At 40.1% G+C, this 16,705-nt stretch overlaps 1 protein-coding gene across 1 annotated transcript in view; it reads left to right on the top strand.

Moving 5' to 3' along the window:
* The first annotated feature begins 3,391 nt into the window (after nucleotides 1-3,391).
* Nucleotides 3,392-16,705, top strand: part of VPS36 (vacuolar protein sorting 36 homolog) — a 30,042-nt gene continuing 16,728 nt past the window's right edge. The window contains exons 1-5 of the mRNA XM_080798163.1: nucleotides 3,392-3,532; nucleotides 9,806-9,874; nucleotides 11,481-11,551; nucleotides 15,362-15,476; nucleotides 16,536-16,625. Coding sequence (XP_080654289.1) covers nucleotides 3,437-3,532; nucleotides 9,806-9,874; nucleotides 11,481-11,551; nucleotides 15,362-15,476; nucleotides 16,536-16,625 — 441 coding nt within the window. The 5' untranslated portion in view covers nucleotides 3,392-3,436. The remainder of the gene's footprint in view (nucleotides 3,533-9,805; nucleotides 9,875-11,480; nucleotides 11,552-15,361; nucleotides 15,477-16,535; nucleotides 16,626-16,705) is intronic.

Here is a 16,705-nt window from a genome sequence, read left to right on the forward strand (position 1 = left end):
GATGTACTTTTAATAGGAGAAGAGATTTTTTAAAAAAATATAAATAATGCTAAAAAAATGCTAATGCTAAAAAAATCAGGAAATGACAGTAAATGCTAATGCTAAAAAAAATCAGGAAATGACAGTAAATGATCACATGTAATGATGATATTTTATCATGAATAAAATGTCAAAGTTGAGATATTTTCATGAAATAAAATGAAAGATAAAAAAATACAGAAAAGAAGAGCCAGAAATAGACCAGAATACACACAGGATTTTAGAACATGATAAAGGTGGTAATTTAATTCAGTGGAGAAAATATGGTTTCTGTTCACTGGAAAGAGTCTTACCTTTCTCATAGAACCTGTGCTACAGATAAGTGACTCCATGATTAGGGGAAATGCAGAGCCCTGGGAACAAAGGGAATCTTCCCTCCACCCCTCCGCCACATGGGCAGGTGAGCAACTTTAGGACCTGAAAGACTGGGACCAGAGTGAGGTAAGTGGCCTCACATGCATGGCCTGGCCTTACTCTCATTGCCCTATTCATGGCCTGTTGATCTTGCCTTTATTTAAAATGGGTATTTTATTTATCATGGGTTTTTTTGGTTAATTCTGATTTTTAAAAAACAAACTGTTTTACTACACCAAAATAAAAAACTTTTGGATAGCGAAATAAACCAACAACTCAAAAAAGGAACCTACTGAATGGGAGAAGGTAGCTGCAGATGATACATCTAATTAGGGGTTAATATCCAAAATATATAAAGAACTTATACAACTCAACCCCTCAAAAACAAATAATCCAATTAAAATGGGCAGAGAATCTAAATAGATATTTTTCCAAAGAAGACATACATACAGATGGCCAAGAGACACGTGAAAAGATGCCCAACATCACTAACCATCAAGGAAATGCAAATTAAAAACCACAATGAGATATCACTTTACACCTGTCAGAATGGCTAAATTCAAAAAGACTAGAAATAACAGGTGTTCATGAGGGTGTGGAGAAAAAGGAACCCTTATGCACTTTGGTGGGAATGCAAACTTGTGCAGCCATTATAGAAAACAGTATGGAGATTCCTCAAAATACTAAAAATAGAATTACTATATGATCCAGTAATTCCACTACTGGGTATTTACCCAAAGAAAGTAAAAACACTCATTCTAAAAGATATATGCACCCCTTCATTTATTGCAACATTAATTACAATAGCCAAGGTATGGAGGTGACCAAGTGTCCACTGATAGACAAATGGATAAAAAAGAGGTGGTATATATATATATATATATATATAGAGAGAGAGAGAGAGAGAGAGAGAATATTACTCAGCCTTAAAAGGGATAAGATCTTGTGATTTGTGGCAAAATGAATGGACATTGAAGGTATTATACTAAGTGAGATAAGTCAGAGAAAGACAAATACTATATGATTTCACTCATATGTGGAATCTAAAAAACAAAATAAATGAATAAACAAAAAGCAGAAAGAGACCCATAAATACAGAGAACAAGCTGATGGTTGCCAGAGGGGAAGGAGATGGGGAAAGGGCAAAATGGGTGAATGGGAGTGGGAGAAACAGGCTTCTAGCTGTGGAATAAGTCATAGGAATATAAGGTACAGAATGGGGAATATAGTCAATTAAGAAAAAAGAACAAAAACCCCAAACATATTGCTTTAACATATTATTCATATGGATCACTGAGTTTTTTGGCATGCCCTTAGGTTTTGGACCTGAGAGGAGTCCCTCCTTCCCCTCACCTGAGTGCCAATCCTGCCCAGTTTGGGAGGAACCAGCAGCTTCTCTTACCAGTGACACTGGAGAGGGGTTGAATAGTACCTGACACATGGTGGGTATTCAATAAATGTTTTTTGAACACTTGTTGAGTGAGTGAGAAGGCTGAGAACCAAGAAGTCTGTCTTGAAGTGATTCAGAAGAGATGTTCTCAAGTTACCGTCCTACTTGCGTATGGCCCCCTGGGAAAAATCACCAGTCAGTCCTTGTCATGTGAGATCTTAATAGGCTGCCTTGCATAGGCAGTGTAAGATCTCACATATAAAGTGATTAAAAGACACTTAAGGGGACAGTGGCTTAAAGGAGAAGGAACAAGATGAATTAGAATAGGATGTCACTGTGGAGTGTGAACTCAGGGAAGTCATAGAAGAAAACGTTATTAAAAATTCAATGAGAACTCTATGTAGATGTAATCAGAACAGTCACACAGGTGTTTCCGGAACTAAAAAATATTCTAGAACTTAAAAAAATGCCCAATTTAATAATTCAACAGAAGAATTAGAAAAGTGAATGATCGCTGGTAAAAACACAAGTTCAGACCCCAAATACATAGAAATGAATATGATGAGGAAAAAGGTAGCAGTCATGGGAGAGAGACAGTTATGACAGGTTTAAAATACACAAATAAAGGTCCCAAAGGGGCAAAAAAAAAAAAAAAAAAAAGAACACATAGACCAGAAGTAATAATCAAATAAATGATAGAGGTACACACTTCTGAAGAAGACAGAAATTTGAGTCTTCAACTTGAAAAGCATCATCATCCCACAGGCGGTATCAAAAATGATAATGTCTACTGTAGACAGAACGACTTGGCCTGGGAAAAAGACGAGTTTGCAGGTGGCACTGTATCCTTTGTTAAGAAAGTTCCCAGTATGCAACAAGCTGTCTAAAATGTGTGCAAACTCTTTAAAGCAGTAATTCTATTTCAGGAAGACAATCTTAAGAAAATAATTCCAAAGCCCCCAAAATACATCAGTTGTGGAAGTACAAATATACGTACTCGTTTATAACGTAAAGATGTAAATAAAAAGAACAGGGACAGCGACAGAAGCCCAGCCCATGCGATTGGCAGCCATGGACGGGTTTGTGGGGACAGCCCACAGATAAATTATGGAAGATCCATAGATTAAAATAGTGTCTAGAGTAAATGCATGAGGTCCGTGTTGACATTGGAAATGTTTAAACGAAAATGATCTTAATGGGGAAGAAAGAGGGGGCACAAAATGGTACTTTCATACTGATGGCAGTTGCATAAAAAACCATTCAGGCCATAAATCCTTATTTGAAAAGAAAACAACCTTTTACGAAAGTGGCAACACGCTGGGCCCTGACAAGGAAACGGCACAAATATGCAAGAATAATGCATAATTAGAAAGTCCGGGCTGTGGCCTGGCCTTCGTCAAAGTCTCTGGTGAGCTCCGGGTCTGCGCCCCCAGAAGAGCTGGACAAAGGATGGGAGGGGGGACGTTCCCGCCGGGCCATAGGCCGACCGCCCGCCAGGGGGCACTCCACGCACGACCCCACGGTCCCAGGCGCCCTCCCCTCCCGGCCTCCGCCCCGCCCGCCGCCAGGGGGCGCTGCAGGCTGCCCAGCGCTCGGCTCGCCGCCCCCGAGCGCCGGCGCGGGCAAGCGGCGGAGGCCGGCCTGGCGGCGGCCATGGACCGCTTCTTGTGGACCAGCGGCCTCCTGGAGATCAACGAGACCCTGGTGATCCAGCAGCGCGGAGTGCGCATCTACGACGGCGAGGAGAAGGTGAGGGCTGCCTCCGGGACGGTGCACGGTCTGGCGGGCCTGCGGGGCCTCCCCGCCCGGGCCCCGGGTCCCCACCCCGCGGCGCTCAGGGAGCGGCGGGGGCGGTCGACGAGTGGCCCGGTGCCGGCGCCTCCGGCCCGGGATCGGGCGCGGTGACGGCGGGCCGGGCCGCGCCGGGCCGCTCTGCCCGGCCCCCTGACCCGGGGTTCCTCCGTGACCGGGGTGCGGCGGGAGCGCGTGGGGTCTGCCCCACCGAGCGGGCGGTAGTGCCCTGCAGGGGTTTCCGAGAAGCGTGTCCGGGTCTCACCGGGACGCCTTTCTGAAGGCTCTTCCCCCCACCCCCCACCCCCTTTTTTCCGGGAATGACTTTAGAAGGGAGTCTAGGGCGTTTGTTTGGGAAAGTGATGTGGTAGGCCGTGCCTTGTGCAGGCGGAAACCTCAGGAGATGCGCTTGCGAATGGGGAGAAGTGTTCCCCGCGTGAGCGTTCGGGGCAGACTTCCGTCCGGCTGTTTGAGCCGGAGAGCCGGGTCCAGCGCGGCTGGGGCCGCCCCCCCCCCCGGAAGAGCCGCACTCCAGAGACTAGCCCTCTGGAGAGGGAGAGGAAGGCTGCTTTCTCCGGGAAGACGGTGGACTAACGCCCCAAAGACCATCCTCCCGGTCCAGGCGAAGCCGGAAGGGCTTAAAGGAGAAGGCAGGGTTGGGGGACGGGGAGGCGGGGTACTCCGTGCAGGGGAAGCAGGTGCCGAGGCGGTTAGTCCGAGTTGGACATGACCCTGAACGGACTTGCTGGCGTCAGCCGCAGCTGTTTTCCAATGCAGTGAGGCTTTATTTTCAGGGCAAGTCTGGTCCACTCCTCAAGGCCAGTGGTCTACAAGTCTCAAGAGAAGTAGGTTAGCCTCCTGCACACCCAGGGAGTTTGGCCAGCCCGCAAGGAGCGCCAAAGCTTGAGGTTAGAGGGCTGTTGCGGAACTGCTAACCTCACCTGCATGAAATGTATAAGCTGGAATCAGAAAAATGTCAAAACCCCGTTTATTCAGCCACATTTTTAGTTTCCAGAAGTTTTCACTTGCTCTCTCCTCTTCTTTGTGGTTTTGTTCATGAAACTTCCTTCTCTACTTTTGTGTTTGTTCCTTGCCTCACAGCTTTTCCTGGTCCGTGTCGGCAGAAGCTTGAGACTTCCGTCCTCCTAGGTCATGGAGGGCAGGGGTTACCCAGATATCTAGGGGCACAGTGGACATGGCATAGGACCCAGGTGTTCTGCCTCCCTGAGGGTATTTTCCGTTATCAAGTCCAGGTCTTTTTCTTAAAATAATTTGCTTGGATTTGCTTATTTCCTGCCTTAGCACTTTTATTAACTTGATCTCAAATTGGGTTTACATCTTTTGGTTGGAGTGACTAAACTAAACGTTTTTTACAACAAGGTTACAATCTCTGGACCTTTTTAATTTTTATTTATTCATTCTTAAATTTTACTTTATTTTTCCAGTGTTCCAAGATTCATTGTTTATGCACCACACCCAGTGCTCCATGCAGTACATGCCCTCCTTAATACCCACCACCAGGCTTACCCATCTCTCCACCCTCCTCCCCTCCAAAACCCTCAGTCTGTTTCTCAGATTCCACAGTCTCTCATGGTTTGTCTCCCCCTCTGATTTCCCCCAGGTCACTTTTTCTTTCCTTCTCCAAATGTCCTCCATGTTATTCCTTATGCTCCACAAGTAAGTGAAACCTTATGATAATTGACTTTCTCTGCTTGACTTATTTCACTCAGCAAAACCTCCTCCAGTCTTTGGAGCTTTTTAAATAGGAAGCATAATCAAATTCCCATCCCTTGGCCGGTTTGATGATACCTCCCTCTCAGTACTGAATGACAATCATAGACTGGTATTCAGAGACTCCACTAAAGACAGTCCGTGCTGGAAGTCACATTTTTGCAAAACATCACACCCTGTTGTTCTGTGTAACTCCAGTATGCAAATTAGGAACATCTTGGCTGGCACCTAATCAAACTATGATCTATTTACCTCTACTTAAGACAACAAAAAGTCAAAACCATGAGTACCTGTATGTGGAAAAACCATTGCTAAACCAGTGTATTCTAATGTTTCCCTTTAAGTTTTTGCTTCTTTTAGCAGACAAGTAGATATAGTTATCAGAGGATTAATAAAAAAGTATTGGGAAAAATTTAGTAAGACCCTTTGATCTATTGAGGAATTCTTAACTGTTCTAAAAGCTGAAGATGGTGAGGGAGGGATGTAGGTGTCCTGAAATTGAAGCAGAGCTCTTAGACAAGCCTGCTCACCGCTGCGGTCCCTGAGCTGCATGGAATGAGTCACTGCATGAGCCATCCCCAGTGTGGCTGAGGGCTTAGGCTGATTCCTGGGGAAAAGTCCCGTGTCCTGGCTTCCTCCATCTGCTGGAAGGCTTCCAGACCTCATGTAGTCTGAAGACTCTAGGAAGCTCCCTATTGGCCTCCAGGGAACTTGAACTCTGGTCAAGTTCCCTTTCAGTATCTTGCACTGGCTCCCTTGGTCTAGGGCACTTGAGTCCAGTCAATGTGGCCTTCATAGCTGTGCATCCTGATACATTCCTGAGGCAGGTGTGCACATCCCAAGGCGGGGGTGTACCTGGCCATCTGCTAGATCAGGTGGTCGCTCCCGAGGGCAGAAAGTGTGCCTTAGTTAGCCTTGCATCTTTTGGCTCATTGAGGGTGTGAAGTACATGGGGAAAAAAAAAATGGAGACCTGAGTAATTAGAGCACCTACTGTGTGCCTGGAGCTTTACATATCATCTCATTTAATCTTCTCCATGGGCATAGGAGGTGAGTATTTTATGGATGAGACAATAACTGTTAGAAAGGGGTTTGCCCACACACAGTTAGCAGGAGACACCGGAGTGAGATCTCTTGATCAGACTCCCAAAGCCTGCACTCGGTTCACTTGGCTGCAATGCTTCATGAACACAGTAGCCACCAGTGCCAGACTCTGTGTAATGTTTAATATAGTCAATACTCCCAGAGATGAAGACACAGAGGCTCTTAGTTGATAGCTGAGGAAACTGTGACCTGTCTGAGGTCACACACTTAGTATTTGGTGGAGCCCCAGTAGACTGCTTTTCCCACCGCCCCAGCACCCAAGCACCTCTTGTGAATAAATGCATGCCTGCTTGTTTCTACAGGCATAGTTTTCATGGGCCCATTATGACGGGATAGTGTGTTGTTTTCTTAAGCAGCGTAGACAGGTCATTTGTTTAAATTCACACAAGCCTGTATAGCCTCAGCTAATTTAAAAATATAATGAAAGCAGGTTAGTAGTGTATAAAGTGGCAAGTTGGCAACATACACTGGGTGACTTGGAAAATGTGTATTTTCTTTCAGCTAGGTGTTTCACTTTTAGGAATTTACCCCTGGGAAATAATCAGAGATGCATAAAAATATAATGAATGAGGATGCTTGTCTCAGCATTGTTATATATATTCTATATTATTACTTATATAGAAAATTGGAAGCAATCTGAATGTCCCCCAGAGGGTTTTGTTAATTAAATATGATACGCCCTAATCAACATAAGGAATTGTTAATGATAGGCCACCAGTTGAAAAAAGCAAGTTATAAAACTAAATATAATGGCTTCATTTTATTTAAAGATTATTCACACATACACACACACATATATAATATACATATGTATACATGTGTGTATTCTCTGGCTGTTGTGATTATGAGTGATTTCATTTTCTTTTTTAGACTTAAATCTTTTTTCCCCAGATCTTCAACAGTATATTGCTTTTATAACAGAAAAATGTTAAATAATAAAACAGGGTAAGAGCTTATCCAGCTAATGCCCAAGTTAGATCAACCTTTAAGTAGTTAAAATTATTCTAGCTCTGAGTGGCAGGAGCAAGCTAGCCTAAACTTGTCTATCAGGTTTAGCTCATAATCCCTTGGAATCCCTGAAGGGAAGTATTACACAATTCTTCACTTAGAACAGCAGCATTTTACGTTTGCACATTATTAATTGACATAGCAATGGAACATACTCTACCTTCAGCTTTACAATCATATCCTTATGCTTGAACTTCAGTAAGAGAAAGTGCATTTTCTTAATCAGAACTGTTATGCTGTCATGTAGCATCGTGTAGTCTCAAGTTGATAAAATACTTGTTTTTGGAAAAGGGAAATCTTACTCATTGACAAAAAAGAAGTTTTTAAAATCTCTTAAACTCAGTTATTTGGTCTCGCATAAATATTTGGAGCCAGACTGAATTAAGTGCCAGGAGTACATGTATTTAACTTCTGATTCGGTAGGAAATACGGAACTCATCAAGTCTTTTCTCTGAGGGGTTGAAGTGCCTTTGTGGAATGATATCTCACAGAATGTATTTAAACTAAATGGCTCAGTAGGTCTCTTACCATCAAAGCTTATTAACTATATTGATAATGACTAACATATTAGTAATATAGTCACACCTTATTCTTAGAAAACAGTTTTTAAAAATTGATATTAAAAAGAGGATTGGTTATAATCCAAGAAGTTTTTTTTTGGCAGAAAAAGTGTTTCTGTATATGTTTGATTTAACAAAAAATAATTTATATACATTTCAGACTACACGAAGTTATGTATGTCTCTAACAAATTTCTTATCTTTTTCATTAGACAAATAATAAAGTTGTTAGATATGGGTAGGCCAAAAGAAGAAACTTGAAATAATTAGTAATCCTACTACCCATAAACAATTACTTTTGGCACATTATCCATCTGTTTGTGGCTCTGTGTGTGTGATCATGTTATGTATACCACTTTGAAACCCAGGGTTTTTTTGTTAATATCATGAGTATCTTGTAATATATTAAATGTCAATTTGCATACATAATTAAATTTATGATTATTTTTACTTAATGATATATACCTGTTCTAATCAGTTACTCATTGGCTTTTTAACCCGATTATTTTAAATTCAAAAAGATTATTTGTAATAAACTGGACCCCGATGAAAATGCTTTCCTTTGAGTTTTTTTTAATTAAACAATTTTTTAAATTTGAGTATAGTTGACACACAGTGTTACATTAGTTTGGGGTGTACAGCATACAGAGTGATTTGACAAGCTTATACATTATACTGTGTTCCCCACAAGTGTAGCCGCCATCTGTCTGAATGCAGTATCATCCTTCCCCCTCTGAGTTTGTCTTGTAAGGTGGCCTTGAAATGGGACCAGCCTTACAACTTCAGAAATAACTAAGTACTCCTCAAAAGGATATAAGCAAGTCCTACCTTATGACAAATTCTACTTCCTAGTAATTAAATAGAAGCTTCCAATATATTTCTTAATTTTAACAGAAATGAAAGGATTTGATATATTATCTCTTGGATTCAAACTCTAAAATTTGCTTATTTATATGATTTTCAATCCATAATAACAAAGGATGAGGATTAAGGGTTTGGTCCTAAAGACACAGCAGGCTTTTTTTGTGTGTGCGATTGTATTACAGTTTTAAGAACTTTTTTACATTTATATTTTGAGTAGGTGACACAATGCCATGAGGGAGAGGGTGGTGGGGTTATGGACATTGGGGAAGGTATGTGCTATGGTGAGTGCTGGTGATTCACAGACCTGTACCCCTGGGGCTAATAATACATTATATGTTAATAAAAAATAAAAACATTTAAAAAAATTCAATTGATAGTGAAGTGGTTAGTTTTAAAAGGGGGCCTTTGCTTTTCTTCTTCCCATTTCCTCATACTTTTAATGAGATAATCTTTGTTAACAGATCAGTGAGTATTCCTTTTATATCTTTTCCTATTACTTGTGTGTGTGTGTGTGTGTGTACACACACAGACATATACATATATCTCACAATGTAGTTTGGGGAATATGGAGATTATCTCTCTCTTCTATCTGATTACATTATATGTGATATGCTGCAAGTTGCTTTCTCTCACCACTAACTCTGTCACAGAATTCTATGATAGTCCATGCAGCTCTACCTCATTCTTTTTAACCTCTTATGGATTCCAGAGTATGAATGTATCATACTTAACTACTACCCTGTTGTTACACATCTAGGTTGTTTGTGACTTTTTCCTAATTTTATTAAGGCTGTATATATATATAGCTTACAAAGTGTGTAACATTGCTTCTCTTTAATTTGTGGTAAGCCTAATTCTCTAGTGTTTATATGATTAACTTAACTATTATACAACTTGTGAGGAGGAAAATCTGGACCACATTGAGTGATACATCATTAATATTTTGTGATGATCTTGTCTTTCTAGATAAAATTTGATGCTGGGACCCTCCTTCTTAGTACACATCGACTAATTTGGAGAGATCAGAAAAATCATGTAAGATAAAGGGTTTTTAAAAAAATCTGTTCTAGGTTTTAAATCATTGAAGTCTTTCTTTTTGTCAAAACTAAAAAATGCAGTAAATTTCCATTTTCAGAATGTTAAAAGAGTGTGTCTCATGTGATCTTTCTGAATGGAGTGCAGAGAGAGGAGTTAGGGGTTGTCCCTCATTCAGCTCCAGAAAAGTCTGTAATTGCTGAGTAGAGAGAGAATCATGGTCACTCCTGGTTTTTTTTTGGGGGGGGGGTCACTCCCGTTTTAAAACACCAGTCAGAACCTACCCCATACCTGAATGTTCTGTGTGTAATGAGAATATTTCTCCCAGTCATTGTCAAGGGTCCTCAGAACAACCTGTTCCTGAGACTCTGGAAGGATAGGTCTGCTGGGAAGTACATGCTTTAACCTAGATATTGAGAAGAATGGCCTCTAAGTCACTCAGCACAAGGAGAAACCTCCCTGTTGTTTCATTTCTAGGAAGAGAGAACAAGTTATGTGTATAAAGCTATTTTAACTCCAAAGAGCTTTAACTTTAAACTGTATGTGTGTATTGTTGCCAGTAAAAGAAGTAATCTATGTTATTTTCATAATTGCTGCCCCTTCCACCATGAAATTTGAATTTTACAGTCAAACTATATACTGAGGCTCTTTGAAAGGCCACTAACTATTGCAAAATCTGACTCTTTTTGTCCCCCAAGAATCAGTATTTCCTCCCTTAGTGGTGACATTGCTGTTGTTGGTAATGCATACCTTCCAACTGTTAATGGCGTCTAATTCTTTTAAAAGAAGTGTGTATTTAGGAAAAAGTCTTTTTGGAAGATAGGTGTCCTTAAAACATATGTTTATAAACTAATCTTAGTATCATTTTTTGATTTTCATATCAAGAGGCTAATTCAGAAACCCTTAGACCTATTGAATGCCAGTTATTTATAATAACTTAAAATTAAATGTGCTAATAAAGGGAACTTACGTCAGCATTTTCTATTAAAAATGGTGAGTGAAGTGTAGAAAAAAAGAAGAAAAGATCACCTGTATAGCACTCCTTAAAGTTGTTTTGATTTACCTGGTCTGTTTTTCTTTTTTTTGTTTTCCATAGAAGGATAGCTTACATGTAAAAAGTTTTCTTAGAAATACTACTTTTAAAAAGATGTACCTATGGTAAAAACGAAGATGGTTACAGCAGCTTTTTTTTTTTTTAAAGATTATTTACTTATTTATTTGTCAGACAGAGATTACAAGTAGGCAGAGAGGCAAGCAGAGAAAGAAGGGGAGAAGCAGGCTCCCTGCTGAGCAAGGAGCCCGATGTGGGGCTCAATCCCAGGACCCTGAGATCATGACCTGAGCCAAAGGCAGAGGCTTAACCCACTGAGCCACCCAGGTGCCCCCAGCTTTTAAAACTCTTACATTCTTCCATGTGGCAAAATGCCATCACATTACTGTTTTCATTCCATTTTCCTTCAGTTTATTTAAGGAATAAAATCATTTTATTATTTTTTAAATTGTTTTTATTATTAAGTAAAGGTGTATGACACTCTATTAAATACTATAAAACAAGGTTTTCTGACAAGGAGACTTATGAATCACATTTTGTATGGTTTCCTTCTAGGAGTGCTGCATGGCCATTCCTCTTTCCCAAATCGTGTTCATTGAAGAACAGGCAGCTGGAATTGGGAAAAGGTGAGGCGTCTCTGATGCAGTCTTTTTTTACAAAAATGTCCCAGTCAAGCTATTATTATCAACTTAGTAGATTTATTGTTGTGCCATGGCTGCATATGTGGGAATGAATCTAATGACTGTTTTGGGGGGCTTTATAAAGAATAGTCGTTGGTCAGAAGCTCCCCTAAGAAGATATTTACTACATTAAACTCATGGATAAATGGACAAATTAAGTACTACAATTTGCTGTAATATCCTCCGGTCAAAATAAGTAAGTGTCGGCCAGCTATCATTGCATGTCTTTCCACAAGCATTCGCTTTGACATGTCTGTGAATCTAGTACTTAAAATCAGAAGTGACTCATCTGAGAAGAATGACTGGTTTTACTCCTATTTCCAGTTGATCATTAAGTTTCTTCACTTTGACATTTTTGGATATCAGTGTTAAATAGAGTTTCATAATATTTATTGTCCGAACTGGGACATTTATAAAAGTAATAGGTGGTGCTGTTTATTATATTTAATCATTTTTAAAAAATATTTACTTATTTGAGAGCAAGAGAGTGAGTCAGGACGATGAGGGGAGGGGCAGAGGGAGAGAATCTTTCAAGCAGACTCCCCACGGAGCACGGAGCCCAAAGAGGAGTTTGGATGAGGAGCTTGATCCCACGACCTATGAGATCATGACCTGAGCTAAAACCAAGAGTCTGATGCTTAACTGACTGAGTCATCCAGGTGCCCTGGGGCTGCTGTTTATAATTGGATCAAGGAAGCATAAAATGGGACAGTTTTAGGCAAACCAGGACATGTCATCACCCTGGTTTAAAGCCGCACGTTAAAATGATTCTTTTTAATCAAGTACAGAAAAGTCTGGCTTTTATTTTAAGTGCATGTAATTGAGGGCAACTTATGAACAAGTATTGCTGGTAAGAATTTTGTTTTCCTTGTGGGCCCATTTTGAGCTTTAGTATAGTTATTTCAGTAGAGGTGAAACAAATACTAAACTTCACTGAAAATGCAACGCATGCGTTAGTTATAGTGTATAGCTAGTGTGCAAGATTGTTTATTTGACGTAAAAGAAACTGACATTTTAGAAAGGTTAATAAAAGTACAGACTTTAGGTTATTTCTATAATTTTTATTTTTCTCTTTTTCCCATCTGAGTTTTTTTTTTTTTAATATTTTACTTATTTATTTGACAGAGAGAGATCACAAGTAGGCAGGGAGGCAGGCAGAGAGAGAGGGGGAAGCAGGCTCCTTGCTGAGCAGAGAGCCTAATGTGGGGCTCCATCCCAGGACCCTGAGATCATGACCTGAGCTAAAGGCAGAGGCTTAACCCAATGAGTCACCCAGGCACCCCCCCCTTTTTTAATGAAGGTATAATTGCATACAACATTGTATGAGTTTCGAGTGCATGACATAATGATTTGATATTTGTGTATATTGTTTTTCTTAAGTTCTACAAAGTAAAACTTGAAGGTGTTGCAAATCATTTGAATTTTCCTCTGCTGTGTTCCAAGAAAATTTAAACTGTATAACAAAAATTGTTTAAAATATTTATCTTCTCGGGTGCCTGGGTGGCTCAGTTGTTAAGTGTCTGCCTTCTTCTCAGGTCATGATCTCAGGGTCTTGGGATCCAGCCCCACATTGGGCTCCCTGTTCAACAGGAAGCCTGCTTCTCCCTCTCCCACTCCCCCTGCTTGTCTTCCCTCTCTCGCCATGTCTCTCTCTGTCAAATAAATGAAATCTTTAAAAAAAAATATTTACCTTCCCATTAGTATCTTATTTTTTAAACATCCCCAGTGAGGAAGAATTTAATAATATGTCATGTAAACATTTCACAGATATTCTCTTTATTCTCGGCTCCCTTGCCCCAAGCAATTACCATATTTCATTGATTCAAAATTGTCCATATAGTTTCACCTTTTAACCTGTCCCATCCCAAGATCCTTTTTTGATTGGGTGGTTTTTAAATTTGAAATACGATAATTGAATGACCTGAGAAATGAATATATTTAAAAACTGGCCTGGAGGGGCACCTGGGTGGCTCAGTGGGTTAAGCCTCTGCCTTCGGCTCAGGTCATGATCTCAGGGTGCTGAGATCGAGTCCCGCATCGGGCTCTCTGCTCAGCAATGGGCCTGCTTCCCCCTCTCTCTCTGCCTGCCTCTCTGCCTACTTGTGATCTCTCTCTCTGTGTCTAATAAATAAATAAAATCTTAAAAAAAAAAAAAACTGGCCTGGATCTTTTTTGCCGACTTGGAGATTTTTTAAACTTTACTTTGTCTTATAATCTTTAGTTCTTCACTGAGTTTCCTTTGACAGAATTTGATTGTGTGGGGCCCAGGTTTTTCTGTTTTAAAGATTATGTAATGCTTTGCTCAGTCCCCTTAACCTGATTGTCGTATTTGGTTGCTCTACCTGATGGTTCATGTCAGACAGTCCTATTACAGTGACTACAGTTTATTTGCTCAGTCACTTAAAGAAGTTCACCACAAAGGAATACGTGAAGAGTCCTTACAAGTCTGGACCCAGTTTACTAACCAAAGCATTTATTACTCTGAGGAAGCCCCACACATGGTGTTTCAGTTTCTCAGCAATATTTAGGCAATCAAATGGACCTAAACGAAATAGAATAATAAATGAGCGGACCTGTAATGTGGTCATAAGGGAAAAGCTCTACGCTGCATATCCAAAGTATTTTGACTGAGTTTTTTGGTTTTGCTAATTTATGGAAGCAGACTGTTTATTGAGCAGGTTAGGGAAAAAGACTTACAAAACTGAACAAATATACCAGTATTTTTAATAGCACAGGAGACAACGGTAGTCATAAAGATTATGGTAGTTTGTATTTCTAGCGCAGCAGCATTTTGAGACTTGTTTTTGCTGTTGGATTATCTTCTAGATCATGCTGTTGATTGAGTGGCATTTTCCAAAAATGATACTGTAGAATGTTAGTTTTGGATGGAGTTTTAATAAAATGTCATCTGGCCAGTTTTACACAGATAAGTTTTCACATTTTGTTTTCAAATGACTAGGGTAGTATGCTTTGGCAGAAAGTATAGGCCCCCCGGTAACCTTTGGGGATGACTTTGTATGTGGAAAACCCTAATCGTAAACCAAAATAATGAACTGTCACACATTTGGCCAACTTATTTTGAACTTATTTTTTTTTTTTTAAAGATTTATTTATTTATTTATTTGACATGGAGAGGGGGAGAGAGAGAGAGAGAGAGATCACAAGTAGGCAGAGAGGCAGGCAGAGAGAGGGGGAAGCAGGCTCCCTGCTGAGCAGAGAGCCCGATGCGGGGCTCGATCCCAGGACCCTGGGATCATGACCTGAGCCGAAGGCAGAGGCTTTAACCCACTGAGCCACCCAGGCGCCCCTGAACTTATTTTTTTGAAACCACATTTTTAATCTATAGAGCTGGTAACTTGAACTTCTGGTTCAGAGCTTAAAAGCTGTAAGTAGAGGTATTTTTTTTTTTTTTTTTTTTTAACAGAGAGAGGGAGATCACAAGTAGGCAGAGAGGCAGGCAGAGAGAGAGGGGGAAGCAGGCTCCCTGCTGAGCAGAGAGCCTGATGTGCGGCTCCATCTCAGGACCCTGGGATCATGACCCGAGCCAAAGGCACAGGCTTAACCCACTGGGCCACCCAGGCGCCCCAGTAGAGGTGTTTTTGAAAGGTTCATTAATACTGAATTAATACACAGTTTATAAGGATTCCTTTCAGGATGTATATAAATTTTGAAAGTGAACTTAAATATATTAAAAATTATGGAAACAGAATTAGTGATTCTTAAAAGGTAATTAAACTCATTACATTTATTCTTTAGTGCCAAAATAGTGGTTCATCTTCACCCAGCTCCACCCAACAAAGAACCAGGTCCGTTCCAGAGCAGTAAGAACTCCTATATCAAACTCTCCTTCAAAGAACATGGCCAGATTGAGGTAGGTTTTTATATGCGTAAAATTGGACTAGAAAGGTGTGCTTGTGTGTGTTTTTGTTGTTGTTTGTTAATATGATGTAAATCGTTACTGTTCAACATACCAGGTTTCACCATTTTTTTACAATAAAATTTTTATATCTTAAGCCTTAGCGGTAGAAAATATGAAGTTTAGCTTTTGGTGGGAATGGGAGGCAGGAGAGTGTGGTCCCAAGGAAAAAGCAGAAGCTGGAACTATGCTAAGTCAATGCCATTAGGCTACTAGTAAAGTTTTCAGTGGTTTGGTTAAAGAGGCAGAGTATAATGCAGTGAAATGTTGAACCCTCTCAGTATCTGATAGCTCACCAGCCTTAAGGCAGGATGTCTTTCCTCCTGACTCCACACAAATCTAATCACTGAAGTACTTACTCCATAGTATGATAGTTTACATGTTCTGATTAGTAAGTCACTGGATGAGTATTCTTCAGACATTTACAAGTGTGTGTTTATCTCCTCATTGATACCCTAAATTATTTATGTGGTTTTCTATGGCACTTCATCCAGCCCTCCTCACACAGTAGGCACTAAGCGAATATAAGCGACTAACTGAAATCATTCTCACTGTAGTTAAACAATATAGTTGATTTTTTGTGAGTGTAGGGATGTTTTGGCCCTAGTTTCTGGCTTCACATTTTAACTAGACAAATTATTCTCTGCTTCCTTCATGGATAATGGTTGTATATTTTTCTTGGCACTATATCTGTTTCACTATAGATTGAAAACAATCCACATATGTGGGATTGTTTAAAGTAGGTCTATTTATTCATTGTCACTCATCTCTTTGTTGAGAATAGCTCACTTTATATAGAAGGTCAGTTTCTTTCTTTTTTTTTTTTTCCTTTGTGCTTTATGAAGCTGATCCAAGAAGAGAACTTCCTTTGGTTTACTTTGATGTTTCTGGTAGTTCTAGGCTTGTTGCAAATGACTGAACAGGACTTTCAACTAAAGAAATGTTAAGTAGTGATTTCTATGAGGATATTTTAACCTGACTTACTCAGTTAAAGTGAATATATGTGTACAACAGTTTTACAGGCGTTTATCTGAGGAAATGACACAGAGAAGATGGGAGAATATGCCAGTTTCCCAATCATTGCAAACAAATAGAGGACCCCAGGTATTGTTAAGACTGTTTCTTAATCCAGTATTTTTGGTTCTATACTTGCATCTTCATTAAAGGAAAAGATTTCTGTGATT

The sequence above is a fragment of the Martes martes genome (genome assembly GCF_963455335.1).
Source record: "Martes martes genome assembly, chromosome: 3".
In the NCBI taxonomy this organism is placed as follows: domain Eukaryota; kingdom Metazoa; phylum Chordata; class Mammalia; order Carnivora; family Mustelidae; genus Martes; species Martes martes.